The sequence below is a fragment of the Gadus chalcogrammus genome, chromosome 1 (genome assembly GCF_026213295.1).
Source record: "Gadus chalcogrammus isolate NIFS_2021 chromosome 1, NIFS_Gcha_1.0, whole genome shotgun sequence".
Classification (NCBI taxonomy): domain Eukaryota; kingdom Metazoa; phylum Chordata; class Actinopteri; order Gadiformes; family Gadidae; genus Gadus; species Gadus chalcogrammus.
Window position 1 is genome coordinate 16,828,882 of NC_079412.1, and position 22,346 is coordinate 16,851,227.

At 44.4% G+C, this 22,346-nt stretch overlaps 1 protein-coding gene across 3 annotated transcripts in view; it reads right to left on the reverse strand.

The window, feature by feature from the left end:
* Positions 1 to 21,233, reverse strand: part of LOC130384708 (protein bicaudal D homolog 2-like) — a 39,815-nt gene extending 18,582 nt beyond the window's left edge. For all 3 annotated transcript variants that reach the window (XM_056593045.1, XM_056593036.1, XM_056593030.1), the window contains exons 1-2: positions 20,726 to 21,233; positions 7,090 to 7,302 (exon numbers count right to left, since the gene is read on the reverse strand). In XM_056593045.1, the coding sequence (XP_056449020.1) occupies positions 7,090 to 7,302; positions 20,726 to 20,968 (456 nt within the window). In that variant the 5' untranslated portion in view covers positions 20,969 to 21,233. The remainder of the gene's footprint in view (positions 1 to 7,089; positions 7,303 to 20,725) is intronic.
* Between the last annotated feature and the right edge of the window lie 1,113 nt (positions 21,234 to 22,346).

The following is a 22,346-nucleotide window of genomic DNA, read 5'->3' on the forward strand; positions in this document are numbered from 1 at the left end:
TTCATTGTCATCTTGTGAGCAAATTCATAAAATTTCTTAACATTTGTATTAACCTTTAATTACCCAGGCAAGTCTTTGAATGTTTTCCATTTTTAGAAACTTCCAGAGAAGATAAAAAATAAAGTCACATTTAAGAAATGGCTCTTCTTTGAGCAAAATAATAATAAAAAAAGAATTGAACTTAAATGAAATCACTCTTGCCCTTGACACAACAATGAAGCAGCAGATGGAGGAAGGGTCTCTTTCCTGGCCAGGGTTAGGCATCTCAGCTAACCCCGGGTGTGGTTTATTCCTGATGAATACAGGCAGCCACTGGCACACCACTGCAACGTGATTAGAATGCACACCAGGGCCTTGACCTTTCACCTTTCCTTCCAAAGACCCCTTTCTGTCTGCCCCTCTCTCGCTATCCTCCCCCAACCAGGATGATGGGACTGGGAGGGGGGTCGGCGATTGGCTGCCTGACAGACGTTGATTTGTTTAGCCCCACCACCCTTGGTTTTATGGTGGCCGTGTACGTGCCTGTCGCAAAGTGTGAACAACATTGATTCAGGCACGGAGGGCCAGGCACCCCCTTGGGAATGTCTGTGACCGTGTGACTATGTGTTTGTGTGCCTGTCTTCAAAACAGAAGGTAGCAGGGAAGATGGTATAAAACGTCACCTTTGAACACCCTGTCAAAAGGATACAATTCAGTAGTTACGATGCCCCCCCGCACCCTGCTGTCACCTCTGGTACCACCCAGTAGCTTCCACTATGGTCTTCCAAAACATCATCAAAGACACCCACCGCCAAGTGGGGTGTAAGGCAGGTGTTAGTCAGTGGCAAAGTGGGTGGCATAGGCCTTATTCAACAAGTGGCCATCTTGATTTTAAACGTTTAGAACCGTTTAGAACAAAGATCGAACCAAGATGTCCGCTAGATGAATAAGGCCCATGGTATTCTATTAACATTAATGTACACCATCAATAGGCTTATTGCATGTATTTTAGTAATGTATGTATTACAATGCACCTTTGCCTGTTTCTCTATTTAAGTATGACCTATTTATGTTACTAATTTGCACACGGACCCTCTGGTAGGTAAATTCCTCTGCTGGGGATTTGAGGACACCAGCTCACTAGATTACATGGTCAGAGTGGTTTCCAGTCTGAGCACACTCTACTCTACTGTACCAAATTAACCCTCACTTTCTCTCTGTAAAGCTCCTGCTGCAGCAGTGGAACTACTTATGACAGCATGAAAAGGTTTAGCTCTGTTCGGTTTCTTAATGTGTCCAAAATGTGTTTCAGCTCCTTAAACTATAGTGCTTATCGGAAGCCGCTTGTTTAGCATGAAGGGGATGAAGTCTTTGGGTTTTAATACTTTCTGAAATCGTAAGAAATTTCTGCCACGATAACCCAACATTTCCTTGCAGGAAATGAGGGTTCTGGCAAGGACACTACAGGCTGAATTTTCCTTCAATACAATTTCTATGTCATCGTTCTTTGCCCACTCACTCTAGGGTCCACCATTTTGCTCTCCCTACTGCTCACTCTGCTGCATCCTACTCACTTTATACTCTCTGCAGTCTGCCCACATACTTTTAGTGTCCATGTAGCAGCCGTGGCCGCTCCATTAGGGCCAATCACATCAATTTGTAAGATTGACAGGGAGTGTACAGAGGCACTCTGCTCAATCAACTGTCCTCTCCTTCACACATAAACACACCCAGCTCCACGCACACAGATAAAACAGACTATCTCGAGCTAAATGTGACTTTGAGCTCATGTCGACTACTGTTAAATCTCTGGGTGAACGGGGCCCCTCCGACTGCAGGATTACCTTCTGAAAGGGATGAGTGAAAAAACTCACAGATGTCGTGCATCTCAGCCCCCCCCCCTCACCCAGCCCTATGGTAGCCCCCCTTAGACAGAACGCAGGTATAATGAAGAAGTGTTCTGGCGTCTCGCTGCTGTCAAGCCAAGAGAACTAAGGTGAAAGTAGATCCGCTTTTATCCTCCTTTTTGCCGCGAGCAACTGTCATTTCTGTATGGATAGACGCTGAGCTGACCCCACTAGGGCCTGGAACAAAGTCAAGGTCACCCTCTGATGTTTTCAGCGAGATAATCAAAGCCCCCTCGAGTAAATGAGAGAGAAAATGCTTTGGACTTTTTCGCCTTGCGCGTGTCCAACAAATTTCTTTCAGCAATACTTATTCATGCACGCACGCAAGTGTGAATGAGGGATTCACTGCATGCCCTTGGGTCATTCGAACAAAATAACGTACAACAATTAGATGGAAGGATGCTTACGCACTTTAGCACTTTGTATGTTAAACCTGGAGGTTCTTTCTGCAAGACAGTGTGTACATGTTTCACTGGTAAAGTCTGAGCACTGGTGCATGACATATATGTAGACCAACAAGGGGAAACACTTTAGCCGTGCTGGACCCCAGGCTTAAATCAGGCATTGCATGCTTCTGAGGACAAACGTCAATAGGGAGCAATGGCGACTTAGGCCCCGTCCACACGGAGCCGAAACGGGCGAAAACAATCCGGTTTCGTTTTATGCGGTTCAGGAACATCTCCGTAAAGATGGAGTCATTGCGATACCGCATCGAGCTGTAGAAACGCTATAGCAAATATTCAAGGCGCTGGTTCTCCACAGAAAGTAGGAGATGACCCTGCCTGCGCGCTGTATACAAACATTCAGTCACGAGGAGATTCAACCTTTTAAATTGAGCAGAAATACTTTTTAATGTACAGTTAGTAATTCAATTTATCAAGGGGCTTTATTTAAAGCTACAAAAAGAATACAAATAAAATAATAAATTAAAAATTCAACGCAACTCTGACGTCCCCCAGCTGGTGGGGGGCTAATGGCGCCATCGTTTGCCTTTCAGGCGTCCACACAAATCCTAACACGAAACCGCATAGGTCCGGATAGATTTGAAACCACCTCCGAGGGTGGTTTCAGAATTGTGCCGATTTTTTGGTGAAAGGTTTTTATTTTATTTTCGACCAGATGGGGCATCGCATGAAACCAGACTTCCCAGAGAACGTCTACACAAGGATCAGACAGGATCATTTTTAAATCCTGTTAGTAGGGACTGCTCTATGCATATCTGTTACAAAGAACCACATAAGTATGTTGGAAGATTCATAAAGACCCATACACTCACCATACCTCTATATTCTTATTCTATTCTGTACTATTTCACCCAATCCACTCCTCATACACTTCTGCATCGACATCAACACCATCATCGCTTTACCAATTAGGTGGTTCTCAGCTTCCAACCTTTCTTGAACCTATCCTCCCTTTCCCTTCCCCTCCCATGGCCAGGGTACTTAATGCCAGCAGTCTGACAGTATGCAATACAGGAAACGATGCAGGCAGCCGGGAGGAGATCAGAGCACAGAGCCCAGCGCACGTCCGGGATGCTGATACCTTGACCTCATCTCATAGGTGAGGTCAAAGGAACCTTTCATGAGGTGCACTCACCCATCAAACCACTCACCCTGACCCTCTAATGAACTAGGTACGGATGTAACAAATATATAAACACACAGTGACTGGTATTGTTCAACTCAATTTCCTTTTTTGATCGATACATCTTCTAACAAGTACACTGCATCTATCTGTTCTTGTTACCTCCTCTAAATGCATCCTGTTAATTCAGCCTCGATTCAGCTTCTGATTTCTGTGTGTGGGTGTGTATCTACTAAGCATCCAGGTCAAAAGGTAATGGACATTATGTTTGGGACAATTTATTCCTACCATATCAGGTGGTAAAACCAATCACATTAAAACAATTGAATGGGCCCATTACAGTGATGGCTAAAGCAAAAATGCCCAAATTAAATGGATTTAGCTACAGCTTTAAACAGCTGTATTCTCGTACACTATTGCTTGTGACATTGAAGAGGGCTTTCTGTAAGCAAACAAAATATGATTATGAAGATTCTCTGCATTGATTCTCTCCCTTTCTCCTCTTAGGACTTGAGGAGGAGTTTAATGGAGTCATGCTTATTACCATGCGTCGCCTTACAATGTAGCTTACTCTTCGCGTGGGTTTAATCCTGTAGAGCCAACGCCATAGCTGTGAAATATGGATGATCCATGCTCCCAGCGATTAGTTTGAATGGTGATATTTAGTTATGGTAGTCATGACCAATAAAAAGAGATGTACTCGTTTGAGCACATGTCTTAGTAAAGATACCCTCAGCCAGTTGTACGACTCAGCTTCTTGTACTGCCGATGACAATGACTTTTTCAGAAGGGTAAATTCAGAGTGTAAGGGAGCAAATAAAAACCCATAACAGAAGGAATCTGTCTTCCGCCTTCCTCAATGGATCTCTTGCCCGTCATCCTCCTCTGGCACCGTTCTCAGCCTGGTTCACTCCCTCTATCCCCTCCTCCACTCGCTGCAGAATCATTGAGGCTAATTTAAATGCAAGCCAACAAAGGGCTCTTTCAGCGATCCCAGCCCGGTCCCAATGCCAGGCTCAGTGCCCTGCTCCCACCGGCCGCCATCCACACAAAACCCTCTGTGCTACCCACACAAGAGCCACTGCAGGGTTGTCATTATCCTTCCCGCACAATGAATGATTATATGCCAACACCCTATCTTATCTAGCTAATTAGAGCTAGCTGCGGCTAATAGCGCTGCATGAGTAAAGGGGAGTGTGTTCTTCACAATGTCCCGGACACCTACTGAAGGAGCCCTTCCATTGGTCACCAGCAAAGCAATTAATCAACTCATCCGATGGGCGGAGAGCCAACCCTATTGGTTTGCAGGTTACTCACAAATACCTCCAATTAACCTTACAACCAATTCAGGCCTTTCAAAGAAGTATAGGATACAGAAAAAATGAATAACCCCCGTAAGTGCTGATCTCGTGTTTATCCACGCTTACTTATTGGCTGAATTTGGATGTTTTCCATAACTCTTAAGACGTTGTGAAGGAAAAAAAAAATTAAAAGCATTTTTTACCCTAATCTGTTTGAAAAAGCAATTGCCTGCCAGCATCAGTCTGAAGTAGTGTGTCACCGTGAGCTAATCCCTACAACGCTAGAGGAGACACTTACACCCAAAAAGACTGTAGAACACCAAAGCAGACGGCCCACTTCCCTAATCCGCCAGCCCCCCATCCCCTAAGCCCACCCCCCGGTAAAACGTCCAACTTGACCCGAAAAACTGCAGGCTCAGCTCAACATGTGGTCGTCAAACGCAGGGTGATTATACTGCTTAGCCTGGCACGGGACCAGAGCACCCCTTTAGACTGAAGAAACCCATCTCAAGACAAGGGTCATCTCCTACATGTCTGTCTCCCTGACTGAGTCTGATAATACGGAAGCCCAGCCAGAAGCCTTTGATTGACTCACAGGAGAGTCTCCAATGTCCAGTGTTTGGGCCGATTCCGATTCCTCGTCACCGGCCCGTCACAAACATTCGTGCAAAAATGTGGACGCATGCATGCATGCAGCGGCCACCATGCTCTACTTCCCCACTAATGATGTCCATTCAACTTCAGATATCGTCCAAATTGGAGCAGGAACAATAGAGGCGGCTGCTAATGTAGGCATAAAATATGTAATGGAGTGGAATAAACGTTTGACTGCTTGGGGTGTGTGGGGGTTGGGCGGGGTTAAGGGTTGCATGTTATGCTAGTAATGTGGATTAGTGAAGCTCAACTGTTGGGGTGAACGGATCATGGGTTTATGAAGTTAGGGTAAGTTCGGGGAACACCAACAATAGTAAAACAACTCCCATTCCCATTAGTGACTCAAAAACGTATAATCATAATAACCCAAGCCAGAGATGGAGGCACTACGTATGCTCTGTCTGAAGGCATTAGACTACTAAATAAGTTTGGCCTCCTTCAGGAGGCCAAACATGCACACTAACAGAAGCCTTGCCTGCAATTATGACATTTCACTAAAGATGTTTACTCAAATTAAACATTAAGAGCATGATTAAATAAATGCTGGGTGTCAAATACCAGTAAGAAACAGGCTTTAACTTGAAGAACTTAGGATCAAAAACCCTTTCATGTAGTGGTGCAACGGTTCACGGGTTTCCCGTGATCCGTACGGATCAACCATCACGGTTCGGGACGCAAGTGATCCGCGGATCGGCTGATTAAAAAAAAAGTTGTGCGTTGACGTGATCAGCGCATGTTTAGAGGACAATTCCGGTATTAACAACATCATCAAGTATCGTAGCGAAATACAGTTTCTGTTGTGTTTTATTTGGCGTTCCGTTTATCCCATTGAAACGTAAACCGGAACCGGAACCGGACGTCTTTAGGTTTGGTTGTAGTCTTTTCTTGTATCAACAGTAGGGCTAGAACCGAGCGAAAAGACTACAACAAACCCCCTTGCAATGAGCATGAGTCTCCCAACCGAAATCAATGGATTTACAAAATGCCAAATAAAACACCACAGAAACTGTATTTCGCTACCAAACTAAAAAAAAGAAGATAAGGATGTCTGCATTGCCTTGGGAGAGTGTAGACTCTAAACTCCCCAGGCAATGCAGACATCCTGAATTGTAAATCCAGGGTTAGGGATTATTTACTATCGTATCCATGTTAAAAAGAAGAAGGAATAATGCCTCAAATTGCAATTTTTTTAAATATTGACCAAGCTTAAAGGAAGCAGGATTATTACCTAATTTTTCACTTTATTTTGTTTTTACACAGTTAAAAGATTTTATTTAAAGTCACATTTGTCTTGTTATCTTTATTGTTGTTGTTGATCCGAAAATGATCCGACCCGTGACTCAAAAACCGTGACCCGATCCGAACCGTGAGCTTTGTGATCCGTTGCACCCCTACTTTCATGCGACCAAAGATTGTGTACCTAAGGAGCTTAGGGGAGCAAACAAATAAATGTAGAATGGTATTGTAAGGAATATGAAGTTACAGAGCAATCGAACACAGAAATGTCCTCAACAACCAAGTCCAATGAGATGATCTCGTCAACAAGTATGGTCAGTGAGGCCTGCTCGTCAAACCTGAACAGACAGCGATTGATAACATCAGGGCCGGATAACCTCTGCAAGCCCATGATCACGCCGAGTAGGCGATTGGATCCCGCTTACCTCTCTCATCTCCAGGTTGATGGAGGCCAGCCGTTCGTTCTCAGACTGCGTGTTGGTCAAGATGTTGCGTGACTGCCGGACCTCCGTCTGCAGCTCCAGGACCCTCTGCTCATAGTAGGCTTCCTTAGAGGCAGACTCCTGGATCAGGGACTCCTCACGGCTCTCCCCGTCCGCGGCCACCTTTCTGTGGTTGGAGTAGGCTTGTCCGAAGGCCTACAAAAAGGGAGGAGGTAGAGAACAGATACTTAGACACAATGCAGTGTAAAGAATACAAATTAAAGTATTTCAATGGGTTCATATTTGACATGCATCCATCAAACTGCTAAAAAAGAAGGCAGAAATTATTTTGTGGATTGTAACGAAAATTTGATTGGATTCATGTCCCTGTAGTGGTGCTGTTGGGGATTTGTGAACACTATAAAAGGATAAATCTTTTGATGGCCGGGCTACATCCCTCGATTCCCTCCCAAATACTGCCGTGCAACCAGAGAGATAAGCAGTCAGCCTCTATCATGGCAGCATGTCCCCCAGCCCACCCCACCAATTCAATTTCAGAGTGACTCTGTTGCACATGCTGCTCACACTTCACAGATGGAGACTGCTGAGAGGAACAGCAGAACAAACAGACCGATGCAGATATCTGTCTGGGCGATTCAGCACAATGCCCTTCATAGGATATCCTCCTCAGTAAGTTAACAAAAGGCGTACTTCAAAACTAGTTGATCATCAACCAAATCGTGGGACAGTTTGGCAAACCAGGATGAAACTGGATCCTAAAGCTGACAGAAAGTAATCTCATTTGTGTACTGTGCAAGAAAGCAAGCAAGAGAAAGCGAGAGAAAGAAAGAAAGAAACATTGGTAGTGTGCCACAGAATCTAGAAAACCAATGCTCTCCCTTCTCAGAGGAGTCCTTCCCTGATTAAAGATGGAATTCACAGTCGTGAGATAATGGCGCTCATGGTCTTGTCCCATAGCTTGAGTGCAAACCCCAGAATGAAATAGCCCAAGGCCACAAGGACATCACAGCGTGTTTCAAGCTCCGCACAAGCTCTCTGACCCATTGGTCCACTGCGGCATCTAGCACATGTGACAGGCGGCCGCTGGATGTTTTTCCACCCTGTTGTATATTAATCCCAGTAATTCCCTTGGCAAAAGGAAATGCTGCAAGTGTGTATATATTTGACCTACTTTTGGGTGTCGAGTTGGTGTGATTTTACTTAAGTGGTTTGAACGTGCAATCTGTCCAGGAAGTGGGACAGAGATAGAAGCATGACATGAGGTCCGGGGCCTCAGATGCCATTGATTGTGGTTGGAGGTGGGGAGAGATAGTATCATAAAGCTGCCAGACACTTTGGCCAACAAATAGCAGTTGTGTCCTGTAGGAAGGGCCCCATCGCGCATGGTGAAACGTGGGTTTACCCTTAACTCAATCTGACCTTCACTTGTCCATGGCTCTCTTCAGTTTAATTTCTTCATTCAGCTCAATATGATTATTTGTCTGCGAGGATTACCATGAACAATGTGATTAGTTTCCCTCATATTGTATGTATCTATGATATACAAGTTATCCCGTCTCTGAAAATCTGCAAGCTGCTTACAGAGCAGCTTGCCAATCCCAATGAAGGAATAAATTACAAATATCGGCGATCACCAAATTAAGATCTTCCACACAGATATCATGGCACCAATCAACCCAAGGCCATATTTGATTAGAATGTCATTAAGATACAGGATTAACCCAAACAGGAAGTAGGGGATTCCCATCATTAGAGTCTGGGCACGCGACAGGCGTGTGTGTGTTTCTTGGGGGGGACACACGACCTACTGACTCCGTCAAACTAATCAAGAGGTCTGGGCTCTGGACAAGAAGCCCACCAGCAAGAAAACTGATGACACAAGCCCTTTGATACTCCAAGCGTCAAGCGTAGGATTGGGCTACTTTAGGGAGAGGGTTAAACAGGGCAGACGCGCCAAAAGCTATAATCTGAAAGTGGGTGGCCCACCCCATCTACAAATCATCTTCCTCTAGCCATATGTTGCATTGTTTGGGTCCACAAAGGGAGGATGCTTGCATGGAGTATGCATCTGTTGTAAGATTAATCAGACAATGACCCAATGCAGTGTGGGCTAATGCATGTTAACAGTTCAGCTATTGCTTCTTTACCGAGGGAAGAAGAAGCACGTACTCGTGAGGGCTCAAAACTCGGTGTGAAGATGGGCTGGAGCGCTTAAAGGTGCGATTCCAGATGAGTGAACATATATTTATGCGCAACGGTTGGCTCGACCCCCTGCCGGTCTCTCATCCTCACACACCCCATGCAGAGACCAAAGCCACAGTGATCAAGAGGCACCATGTGATTAGCTGATAAAAGGAACCACCTCTGATCCTTTCAGTTTACCTCACCCCTCTGACTGTCCTAACTGGTTCTTTCAAGTTCTACTGCCTCGTTGCGTACAAAGCCTTTGTGAGTAACTTGTGATCTTATGGTCATCTGATCATCTTGTGGAGATCTGCAGAAAGATCTAGAGGTCAAATTGCATTAGTTCCTAATTTCATCATTCACAGTCATATGTTTGTTAAGACGTTATGAAATTGATAATGATGGCAGATGCAGTAGAACACGCTTGAGCTTAAGATCTTTATGAATCTCCTTAGTAACCTTAGTTGGACCTTAGTAACAAACGCTAAAGTTGCAAAGAGAATATTCTTCAAAGGACTCTAATTAAAAGGACTGTGCACCACCAGTAGGTTAAAACTCATATTGCTAAATCAGGGCAATCCAGGCGGCTTAGTCGTTCTTTGAATTCACAGGACAAAGTCGATTTTTGTCGATTCCTAATGAAGGAGGCTTGTGGGGACTCTCAGCTAACCCCTCTCTGTTGAACTAGTCTTGTTTTGAAGTCAGGAAGGTCACATTATCTTCTATGCAGCTGGAACTCCTGACCTAGATACCAGACTCCCTGCCTTCATTATATTTGCAATCAAATCTTCTACATTCAGTAGAAAGCACTTTAGCTTAATAAAATAAAGGGTGTTTTTTGTAACAAATGGGTTCTAAATGTGCAAGTGGCAGAGTACAAATCCATTAAAAGGACTTTCAGACTACAACACTACAAATCACAATATATAAACATAAAAATGCTGTGATATAAAACAGCAAGTTGAATCACAGATAAATAAATATATGAATAAACAGCATGCTTAGAGAGCAAAAGCAAACAACAAAACCATGTGATTCTGCACTACCCTGAAACATGAAATTAAGATTGGTCGACAAGATTTTGGAGATCTTCGAGATGTTAGAAGATGCCACAGAGATAGATTCTGAATTCCTTCCCAAAGATACCAATACCATATTATTTTAACTAGACTGGGGTTCGCCTCTAAAACAAGGAGTCTGGCAGTGTAGTTTAGCCCTACATGCCAAAGCAATTTATCACTATGACTGTAGGCTGGCCAGTGTGTTAAGTGGTCAGAGAGGGAGGGGGCCACAGGGGAGAAGAGAGCGGAAAGGAAGAAAAAAACAAAAACATAATGGGTCTTCCTGCCTCGTGAATCTCAGGTCACATGGCACAGTGGCAGGGTGATGACAAACAGACAAACTTTCTCTAGATCTATCTTTGTCTCTCTTTATCGTGAGCTCACTGCACAGAAAGGTGAGAGCGGGCTTGGGGTAGGCCTGTACTTACTTGCGATCCAATAGCCCGCAAACGTTTTACAGGGTCACAAAGGAAGTCAGTGGAGGGGGTCCCTTGATTTCTACGACACCAAGGGTTGCTGACAGCGTTATGCCCGCATCTGCTTGCTATATGTGACACTGAGTTGGAAGGAATTTTGAATATCTCATGTGTCGGTGTGTCTACGCTTGGTGAGGCATTTCTATATTCTCTGGCAACACTGTCGTTGATTAGCCCATGTTATTGCCAAAGCCAATCAACACTTTGGTTAATGAGTGACAGGGGCAACTTCCATTCCTCTGTCTATTATCACTTACTAGTGAAAAACGGGTAAAGGCAGATTTTTATCCCCTTGTGAATCTTAAGTGTGCTGCTCATTCTCCCATGATTAGAACATTACAATATCATAAAAACTATGAGGAAGAGCAGCAGATTAGTGGAGGCAGATACACAGAAAACGAGTGATGAGTGGAAGATTGAGGGAGCCGAAGACATGAGCTGTATTTTGGCAGAGATCCACATTGATTCACTGCATAGCAAAGAGCTGCTGTGCCAAAGGGCCCCACACACACACACACACACACACACACACCCACCCACCCCCCCCACCCCCCCCCACCACCCCTGGAGTCATCCATGCTGCAGCACCTGGTGTGCCGGCCATGTTGAGGCTTGCCGTCCCTCCTGAGATGAAGCCAAGGGGAGGAGGAGCAGCAGCAGCAGTGATTGGGAGTGTTCAGTGTTTCTCAGATGTAACTCTCATCTTGTTCCGCTGCAGACTTAGACGCAGGACTGCACCAAACTGTTATAATGCAGCATTTCAACCAGGAGAGCACCATTTCTAGAGAGAGCGATGCATTGGTTCGTTGCCCAGGAGGAGGTTGACTTAAGAATTATTTGCGTGGGCCCAAACTGAGGGGAGATCTGTTTGTGTGCGAGCCGTGAACCTCCCAAACACAAGGGAGAACAGCCGCAGGAAGAGCAAGAGAGGCAGCCCAGAATAAGAGAGAGAAGACAGAAAAAATATATATATGTATAAAGATGAGACATGCACACTAATCAGACTCAGGGGGACTATTAGCACACCTTGCAGGTGCAATATGTACATCTTGGGAACAAATTCCTTCTAGTAGAAACAAGTTGAAACTGATGAGAGGGTTCACTGGATCAGGCTGGGGACATGAGCTAGCTAGAACCCATCTATTATTTAGACCCATGCTGCACGCCTCTCATGCCGGTTTTGTGGAATCTGGGAATGAGGCCTTAGCAAGAAACCTTAACAAGCATGATTCAATGTTGATAGAAGCTTTGATGAAAATCAGATCCATCATTAGTACTATATTAGAGTCCACTGCAAATTACAGCTGGGCTTCGGGCTGAAATTAGACATAAGGCAGCGTTTACTAGGAGATTATTTAGGCACTATAGTGTATATTTCATCCTTGGATTAATGCTTTGAGTTTATACAATAACAATAACACTATGGATTTCGTTAAGAGCCATATTTTCAGAGATATAGATTAAATAGATAGATTCATAGCTTACATTAATAGCTTACATTAATTTGATTTTACAAAATCCATCTTCGTGCCAAAGATACAGATTTACATATACTTTCAATGAGATTAAGGGCAATTTTTTTTTTTCAAGTACACCATTGTTCCACTTAATCAGAATTATCTTGCTATTGCAGACAATTAAAAAAACACCATCTATCTCGGGATGTTTATCCCCGGCATTGTTTGGCTCCTAAATCTGCTCCTGAATTGAGTGGCAAACACCGGCGTCCCTTGGGAGGACGGAGACTCCACAGGGCAGGTTCCATTTGCTCAGCGTTATCAGCGCGTTGGCTGTGGTGGAGCCCTTATCACTCGCATCGCGGCTGTGATCCTCGTCCATTCCCGGGGCCTGCAGGACCCTTGAAAATTAGCAACACAAAGAAAGCTTTATCCGGGGCCTGCTGTAAGTCTTTCAGTCGGTTGGCTCGAGATCCGTAGCCTACTCTCGCGCCGCTCGAGACCCGGGTTTCAAATCTCCCGGATCCACGCGCCAGCATCCCAGGGGAACAGCCGTCGTTATGGTAACCAGGCCAATTACAGCGACAGATCGCGGGGCGGTCAGTCAGGGCAGAACAGACGGATTCACACTCTCGCAGATGGCAGTTTCTGCGGCTCTGACTAACACAGGCAGCTCTCGCTTTCTTGTGATAATCCTCATCGACACCTCGGGTCGCTACAAATCTCATTTTGTTATTTCTTCCAGTTCTTTGTTATGTGGTTTCATGCCGAGCCTCTACCTGGTAAACAGCACTGAAACACAAGGGTTGTTATCTGTGTATACATGATCTTCTCCTTTGGGGGGAAACCCATGCAAAACAACTCCTCTGACGATACAAGACATACACCAGGAGTACAGCTGGGAACACACACACATACACACGCACACACGCACGTCAAGTTTAAAAGGAAGGCAAAGGGTTTTCCCATCAACAGACCCCTAATCACTTTGTTTGTTGACTACGTCAGGGACTGGTTAATAGAGTCACATATCACTGAGACACAATGCATTTGCCAGATGGACTTTAGCCTTATCAATGAACCCCCAACTTGATTAATATTGCATGTTGGACTATAATGCATTCACCTCCATCATTCAAGAATCATCTATCAGCCTCCAGACAGGTCCAATCAATCTGCCAGCAGGCAGGGGGGGTTGGGGGTGGCCACCAGGACTCGAGCTGAGCCTGTTCCTCCTGAGGACCTCAACCCTTACTCTGTCTCATCAATTCAAACCCATTCAATGACTCTTTGCCTCATTTGTTGGTTTTATTTACCCGTGTATATTAATTAAATTGGGCTAACTCTGACGAATGGTTGTCCTCAGCTGTGCCTCCCGTAGCACTTTCCAATCTATACTCTGCAAATACCCCCCCCACCACAAACCCACAAGCTGGCCTGTGGGTTTGTCCTCACCAGACCCCAGAGCAGACAAAGAGTCACGGCCCCCTTACACAGGCGTAATTACATTATGTACGTAGCCCTCCCTCCTCCATGGTCTCCTGCTGCGACTCTCCCTGCGGGGCCTTCACGTTGGGGTCACCGTGGCACAGGCCCGCCATATGAGCCCCCGACAGAGGGATATAAGGGGTTAATATGATGGGATTCTCGTCACAGTCTGCATTATTATTTTCCGTGGATATAAATCGATGGCTTTGAATCTGAATAATAAAAAAGGACAGACAATAGCCAGCTTTCAGCTGAACAATATCATATCACGGCTTGTTTTTATTTATTTATCAGGAATCTTATTGGAAATCATTCAGAGTATTTTCCTCCTCAAACAAAGGACAGGAAATGCATGTAAGCAAACCCTGTAAGGTTTTACACACCCTGGGCTATGACATTCAATCGACACGTTTGCGCAAAGCATTCATGTTTACGGGTTTGCTCAGAAGATGTATGCCTGCCAGCAATCTTTTTTTTTGCATGGAAGAACATCAAACATCAAAGCAGATAGAAGAGCCCTCTATTCTGCTATTCCCCATCTAAAAAGGAGAGCGTTCCCACAGGAAACACTAGCATTGCCCAACGCTGCCCCTCCCATCTTTCTCAATCTCCCATCCCCACAATCCTCAAAGGCCCCTGAGAGATTGTAATACGTCGTCAAACTACAACCCCTCCCTTCCTTCCCCTCCGATCCCAGAAGACTATTGTGTGTGCTGGTGAGAGGCAGGCGCCCTGCTCAGTGCTCATACACTGCGTCCTGATAACCACTACTTTCTACGTACATTCACTCTGATCCATTCTTTTGTCTCCATGCCTCCACTGAGCCTAGGGGTGCCAGTCTGGGCACACATGGGTCTGCTCCTTTCACATCAAGAGTGTCTGGGGAATCTAACAAAGCATGGATGCTTCACACAGGCGGGGAGAACCCAGAACCCCTCGCTTTTATTTGGGGGGGGGGGGGGGGGGGGGGGGTTAGGGATGATAAGGAGAAGAAGGACGTTACGCTCTTTCTCTCTCGTATGATAAAGGGTTAATTTTGAAAGGAACCTGCAGGCAAAATGTCAGATGATATGAAATTAGGTTTGGTAATGTTACATGATTTGATTCATTCAATCAAGATAACATGCCATGGTGATCTTCTTTCATGATGTGCTTGAATTGCAGAGGGACTATATTGTTTTTAAGTTTGCTAAATGGTGAATGATAAAATGTAGCCCTCACCTAGCCTTTCTCCATACCAACCAGATAAAACCACTCCTGTCTGGAATTCCTGAGAGACGCACCACTAAAATGCAGCTCCTCTAAGATGGCAGGCAACGAATGTTCAACACAAAGCAATGCAGCGTACCTCATGCAAAAGATTTACACAAGCAAGAAAGAGGAAGAAGACTAAATGTTAGATTTTAATAATTGTAATCACTTATAATGAATCCTCTTATTCTTGCCCTTTCTAGCACTTTGGCAGAGACATGATCATTCCTGTTTATTTCTGCCTCCGTGGGAGTTTAAAGACCATAAAAATTAAACAATCTCATCAACTTTATTTAGACCTACCTTTCTGACCACCTTGTGTGCTTAGACTACAACGAGATGAGTAATGCCACAGGAAATCCGCCAAACAACCTGTGTCCAGTGTAACGATGCCCTATCTTGATGGTGGTGGATGATGAACAACCACGTGGCCATTTCATCCAATCAAACAAGGACATCCGGACAGATGAATCATGAATCATATCTCTGATGCTTCCTGTCTATTAATACCTCCAGCTCTTCAGAGCGGTAAACAGGAAGCCGGGTGTAGGAGGCTTTGTCTCCAACTCAATAAAGGGAAGGAGACCGAGTTCGAAGTGCAGGGGGTGAAGGGAAGAGAGGGTGTCACTAATCACACACCAAGGACAAGATTAACGGTCACAAACAAAAAGACCCAAAAGGATTGAGACAGCGACTAAACATCGAGGCAGTTAGCGCTAGTCGGAAGGCAGTACAGAACCCACACAGATATACCCCTCTGATGCTCCGACACAATCTCTCTTTTGAGTTCTGGTCACCGTAATGCAAAACAGATATCACCATGCGATCACAAGCACCCATCCACACCCACAGTATGTGAAAGCAGACATTTTTTACAAAGTTACATCAGCGTTATATCGGTTACAAAGGGTCTTTCAGCAATCCTACAGAATGAGCAAACACCCACCTGAAGCAGCAATATGAAACGTAGCCCTGGAACAATAAGCTGGCTTCTGTGGAATGTGCCTCATGGCTGTAAGACGAGGCCTGCACCGTAGGCTTTTTTATTTTGAATTGCTTTTTAGCAGCACACAACCAATAAAGCCAACAACAATTGTGATTGTTGGTGGGTGATGGGTCCTGAAACAACGCACGACTACACTACTTTTAGCTTGCATCGTATCAAATGCACACATCATCTGGTCATTTTGACTTTGTGTGCGTGTGGTGCAAGAGGGAGGGAGAATGGTGACCACCAATCCTGAGTCCATGGTCAGACAGAGTAGTGCTGTATTGATACCTCATGTGCTGCTTTTAGCCTGGCTCTCTGCCTAATCCGGCCAAACGTCTTCATTAAAGGATTATCGTCAGGGAGTCAGGACTAGTATGTGAGGCTTCCGTAAGGTTATTCTCTTTACCTTTGACTTGATTCCTGATGAGCTTGTTTCTCATAATTTGTTAAAAAAAATGAAATAACTCTTTCGATAAGATCCAGAGAACAGACTCAATGTACACATTTTACATCTTCAAAAGACAACTTTATTGTCTTTATCCAAACTCTGCCCTACCCCATAAGACTGGCTACCTTGACTGAATGAAATACTGGCTTGGCTTGTTTCACTGACCTATTCACTCCATCATGAATGCCCATTATCATCACTTGAACTGTGTTTGCGAAGTGCTGATTTGTTTGTGAGGGTTAAGGACCGAGTCTATTTTCCAATCATTTAGGATTAGCGGTGGCCTCTTTTACCTAAAACTGAGTAAAGTAATGCATCTTTAATTACTTTGCAGTAGCATATGGGGTTCTGTGGTCAAGAAACACATTGAAGGAAGTTTTTCTTTTTCTGTGGTTTGCTGGTTTCTTATCAGCCCAACCCCGTGATACATTGTTGAAATAGAAGCAGGATTTCTCCCCCATATTATTTCATGAAGGGTCATTACACCTTCTGCAACCTTACATAATCCTTACTATCGCTACACTTACATCAGTGCCCCAGGCGTGAGGGAGCCAAAGGTCAAGTAGCTAGCAGAGTATGCATTGCTAGTAAATAGAAATACCTTACAATGGCAACAGAGACCGGGCTTATGGTGGCGAGCTGTGGCCCGGCTTCCAGACTTGCATAAACCCTCTGTGTTGTGGCTGGCATTTATCCTCTTAGGGCTGCTGGGATTTTATTTGGGATTTTATTTAGCGCCATTTTAAGATTACGCTTTAATTGCGGTGCGACCGGACGGGAAGACTGTAGGTTTATGGGCGGGTTAGAAAACGTAAAACAATGCTGGGTGCAGTTGGACAAACAATACAAGCTAAATCAATCATTTTGACAGAGAACGTGGTGTCAATGTTCAATAAGCATTCATTGTATCTCCAATGCCATTTACACATAAAGCTTTAAAGTCACACCTGATAACCTTGTTTCAGGACACAAGGTGATATGTGCTTTACTGATCTGCCATTTCAAATGGACAAAATTGACAGAGCCACAATGGGACGCCTCTCTCCAATCTGCCCTTTTTCATACCCTCTGTTCTGTGAGCGTTTAACCTCACTGGGCTCAGCCATACAAAAGGCCAGCAAGCCGAGCACAGAGGGCACCGCTTTTACCGAGCTTAGGCATAGTTAGGTTTGCAATTGTCCATGATGAATTCCACAGCACAGGAGCCAGCTGCTGCTACAAGCATAGGGAAGGGTGAGGGAGAACACGAGCAAGGGGTGATTGAATGGCTTTGCTGTGTTCTCTGACACTCTAGCCTGTACAATGCAACAAGGACCCAAAGAACACCAGGCCTTTGTCATTATGGCCCCTTAGCCGTGGTTATGGTGTATGTGTACGAGAGTCCGGTATTAGAAGGAACGAAATCTTGGAATAACAAAGTAAGATGCCTCTGTTGTCTAAGGAGTGATCATGACGTATTTGTGTCATTCCATGACTTTCCTGCACAACCCAGAGAGTGGGCATCGGTTTCAAATGAAGCCTTACACCAATAACCCTGCTATTCTAGCTCTGCTGACGTGCTACTGATAGCACCTTGAGGGCTGCAAGACTTCCAGCCCGTCTTCATAGTTGGATTAGCGGCAGAAAATCAATAATTGGAGCATTAAAGTAGAGTTAAAAATATCCTCAGTTTCTTTAGGGTACACCTTGAGACTGCAGTTTCACCCTGTAGTTATCATGTTAATGGGTGGATGACTGCGACGTTAGTATAGCTGGTAGCCTGGTATAAAATGGTTGCTTTGTCAGAACATAACACGTTTATTGACTGTTAATTATTATTACAGAATAAGCTGCTACACAGAAGGAGAAACCACTTGTCACCTGGCTGGTAATATATCTTTTATGTAAAATAAAACTCAGTCAGACTCAGGACCCAGAGCAGTGATCTGGTGTGAACCCGCCAGCCTGTGCATTTCTGTACAAATCACAATATAGCTCGATTTTGATTGTCCCACAGAAGGCATTTGACTGCACGCTGAGAGGACGTGAGTGACAGTCAATAGAAACATTCAATAAAGAGGCACTCAATGTGGCAATAAAGCTAAACAGAGATGAGCCTAGAGACAAAAACTACAACTCAGCATGGCCTGTACCCTCTTTTCCCCTCTACTGTGCTGGGCCTGGGGAAGAATGGGAATGGGAAACTATGGCAGTAAAGCGAACAAGCAGACATAGTGTCCCACAGTGACCCTGTATCAACAGAGGTCATCGACCAGGCAAACAGGAGGGTTACATCCGTGTCCTCATCAGAAGAGGCCGAAAGGTTACCAGGAATGCAGTTGCGGCGAACATAAGACCAGACAGGGCATCGTATGGAATCATTACCAGGAAGTGCGCTGACTTCAATAAATTACTCTCATTCTCTGTTTGTCAAGCTACCGAAGCCTCGTTGCACTGCATTCATACAACGACGTGCAGGAAACAACAACCATGGTGGAAGCAGCGAGAAACCAGAACAAATCAGGGGTGGTACCGTTACTAGGCAACAGCACTTTTCAGAATTCATCCATATTCCTGAAACCAGCATGGAGAAAGAAAAAGAGGGAGGGAGTAGGCACACATTAATCTGACCCACTGCTAGGTGAAGATTAATTGGAGTTTTCCCACTGCTATTATGATTTCTGATGAGCACCTAGCAATTGGTTAATGGTCATGGGTGAAGCTATAGGGTCATGCCCTTCAGTAAATCTCAAACCATGAGTATGTCCACCCTGGTGCTCTTGACACAGTAGCTTGAGAAAGGGACAACATTGTGGCCACAAATTCAAACACCAGCTGGACACCAATGACAACCTTTCCACTTTAACAGAGGCGCTTACAAGGGTCATCCACACAGCTGAGGAGTTAAGTGTTTGCGTTTCCCAGTAAAAGGGCAAGAGACATTTTTCTGGAATTACATTTTAGTTGGAAGTAATTGGTTTGTTTGATCGTGGTTTCTTTTCTTGGTTGGGGTCAGCATTGCTTTGGCAAGAGAGGAGCGCGAGGGAGATATTTGTTAATAACAGAGGTGAACCTGGCCCTAATTAAACTGGACCTTCATCCTATAATTAAATGCTGAAGTAAGACTTGTCGGCCTATAATTTACTCTTTTCGGTGAGTGAGTGAGGGAGTGTCAAACGGATAAATAGATCTTTGGCTAGCTAAAACATTAAAAGAGCAGGAGAGGAGTTTTGTCTGCGAAAAATACAGTATCATATTCAATGAGGTTCTTTGGTTATGGATCTGGCTAAATGGATGCCAAGAAAATGAGGGAAAGACTAAATATTGTGTTAATTAAAGGATCTGAGACAAATAAAACCTACGTATTCCCCTGTATAATTAATAACTCTGAAAGATAGAGGGAGATTAAGAGACCGAAAAAGGAGAGCGATAGGGAGACACCAGGGTGGGAGTCCAGTTGGAAATGAGTTCACCACAGTTGAGGGAAAAACAGACTCATCCTTTATCCAGTGCTCCAGCTCTGCCTCTGTGGCGTCATGGCCCACATTCTTCCCATGCCTCCAGAGTCGTAACTCGTTTTCCGATGTGTTGCTCATGCTTTACTCTTTGAGCGGGAAGTTTCAAAATTCAAAAAACCTCTCCTGCCTGCATGCTTAACTCTGCCGGTAGTTCCTGTTCTAAGACCAAACGTATCCGCCTTGTTTGTCATTGCATTGATTTACTGCTCTGCAACCCAACAATAAAGATAATTCAGAAATAGAGTTGTTGGAACAATTGTCTTTTAGTTGAAAGCAGTTTAAGAATCCTATAAATACACAAACAATAGTGCACACATACCACAACTTATAATTAACTGAGACACATTAACTATTAATCAATAACTAATGGCAATGTATGTAGGCAAAATGTAATTTTGATTTGGACAGTTTTTATTTTAATTTGGATCCTAGCACTGATCATTTGAATATGTAATTCAAATGTGACAGTCAACAGGGCATAGGCCTATAGGTGGTAAAGAAAAGCAAGCATTTAGAGAATTATGCCTAGAATAACAAGTAGACACTCGGGGGAGAGGGGACCATATATGCTGCATTAATAAACACAGGACCAGCCCTGAATGGACGTTCATTGACGCTCAAATTTGACCTTGTGTAGTGTGGGTGTATCTTCATCAGCGTGTGTTACTGTGAGAGAGACGGTTCGAAATCACAACATCTGAACCTAAATGTATCATTGTAATGTTTAAGGTAGTGTTTTCCATATCCAAAGCAGGCACCACCTACCTCCTTAAGCAGGTCGAGCTCCTGTCGCACAGTCTCGTATTCGACCTCCAGATCATCATACTGCTGTTTGAGTTGCTGCTTCTCCTCCAGCACCACTAGCCCGTATTCGGCAGCCTGGATCTTCTCTTTCGTGGTCTCACTCAACTCCCGGGAAAGACGCTCCATCTCCCCGCACAACCCCTCCGGGCCGGCCTCCGTGAGCCGCATAGCGTCGGAATATCGCTGTTCCTCCACGGACATCATGCGGACTCCCCACCCGGCTGCTACGCCAGCTGATCTGCGTCAAGAGATGTGGAATGAACGAGCGATCCAACCTTGGCTCTTAGATTCTCCTGTATTTGTACTGCATGATTGTTGTTCTTGCGCTTCGCCTTGTCATGTAGATGTCTTAGGTTGAATGTCTCCGGTTGGAGAGGTTTCTGCTAGGTCTTAAAGCAGTTCATGGTTACGGCGCCCGGTCTCCTCGTCTCTCTGCCGCTTGCCAGAGATTGAGGAACGGTTGGTTACAGACACGTTTGCCATCAGTGACAGGTTTAACAGCGTAGATGGGGCTCCTGGGAAATGTAGTTTTATAGTATCCGCCCCTAGCTGAATTTAACATCAGGGACTCCTATTTAAACTCATATCCCATCAGCCATTGTGTATTTGCCGATGTGGAGCACGGAAGAAGCGGCTTTATTGGCATAGAAATATAATTAATAGAACATTTAAACAGAATTTGAAACTATTGTATACCCCATTGAACATGCACCGCAGGTTATCATTAAAACCGTTTTATACAGGCCAGTGTTTTTCAACCTGTGGTACGTGACACATTTACAATAATGTAAACAAAATACCCATTATGCTATTCAGCAAATATATTTTATGGCTTGTTGTTATTAGAGCATATTTGTGCATTCCATCAAATGTTTTCCATAGATTGTTTGTGTTAATGTGTTTTTGCTAAACACACTGGGAGCATGAGCAGTATTGCTGACATTTCTTTCCACTATTTCCCACCGGTAATGGCTTTCTTGCAGCAATAAATGCACATACAGTAGCTGGCACTCTTTGCTCAGCCACTGTATGTGCAGTTCTCGATTTTTTTTACCGTTTTCACATGAGATGCTCAGCGAAAGGTCTTGATCAATTGAATGGTACACCAGAAGCCAACGGTTGGGAATCACTGGTCCATGATATGGTATGGTATGGTCCCTGCGCTCCTGCGGACTTAACATTTACTGCCATCTGGCGGTGATCTTGAAGAATCCCTTCGGCCATTGGCTTAATACTGAGGAAATACTTGATCCTTGAGTAGCATCTGTTCGATTTCAAGTTACCTATTTTAATAAGATAGTCGTATGGAAGAATGACTGATCAAATGAAATAACATAGCCTATTACTTTATATTGTTCACATGGATGATGATTCTCTTGAGTGTTAATTCATTCAATGAGATGTAACAGGCTGTTTGCAGCAGATTTATCGGAGCAAGGTCAATAAACACTTTATTGCCAATGGATACTTGCTCCCTTTACACTCCCGATCATCTCCTGCCATTTAAAATGATTTAATATAATGTATCTGAAATATACAAAGCGACATCATATATTTTATATCTACGTCTAAATATATGCGT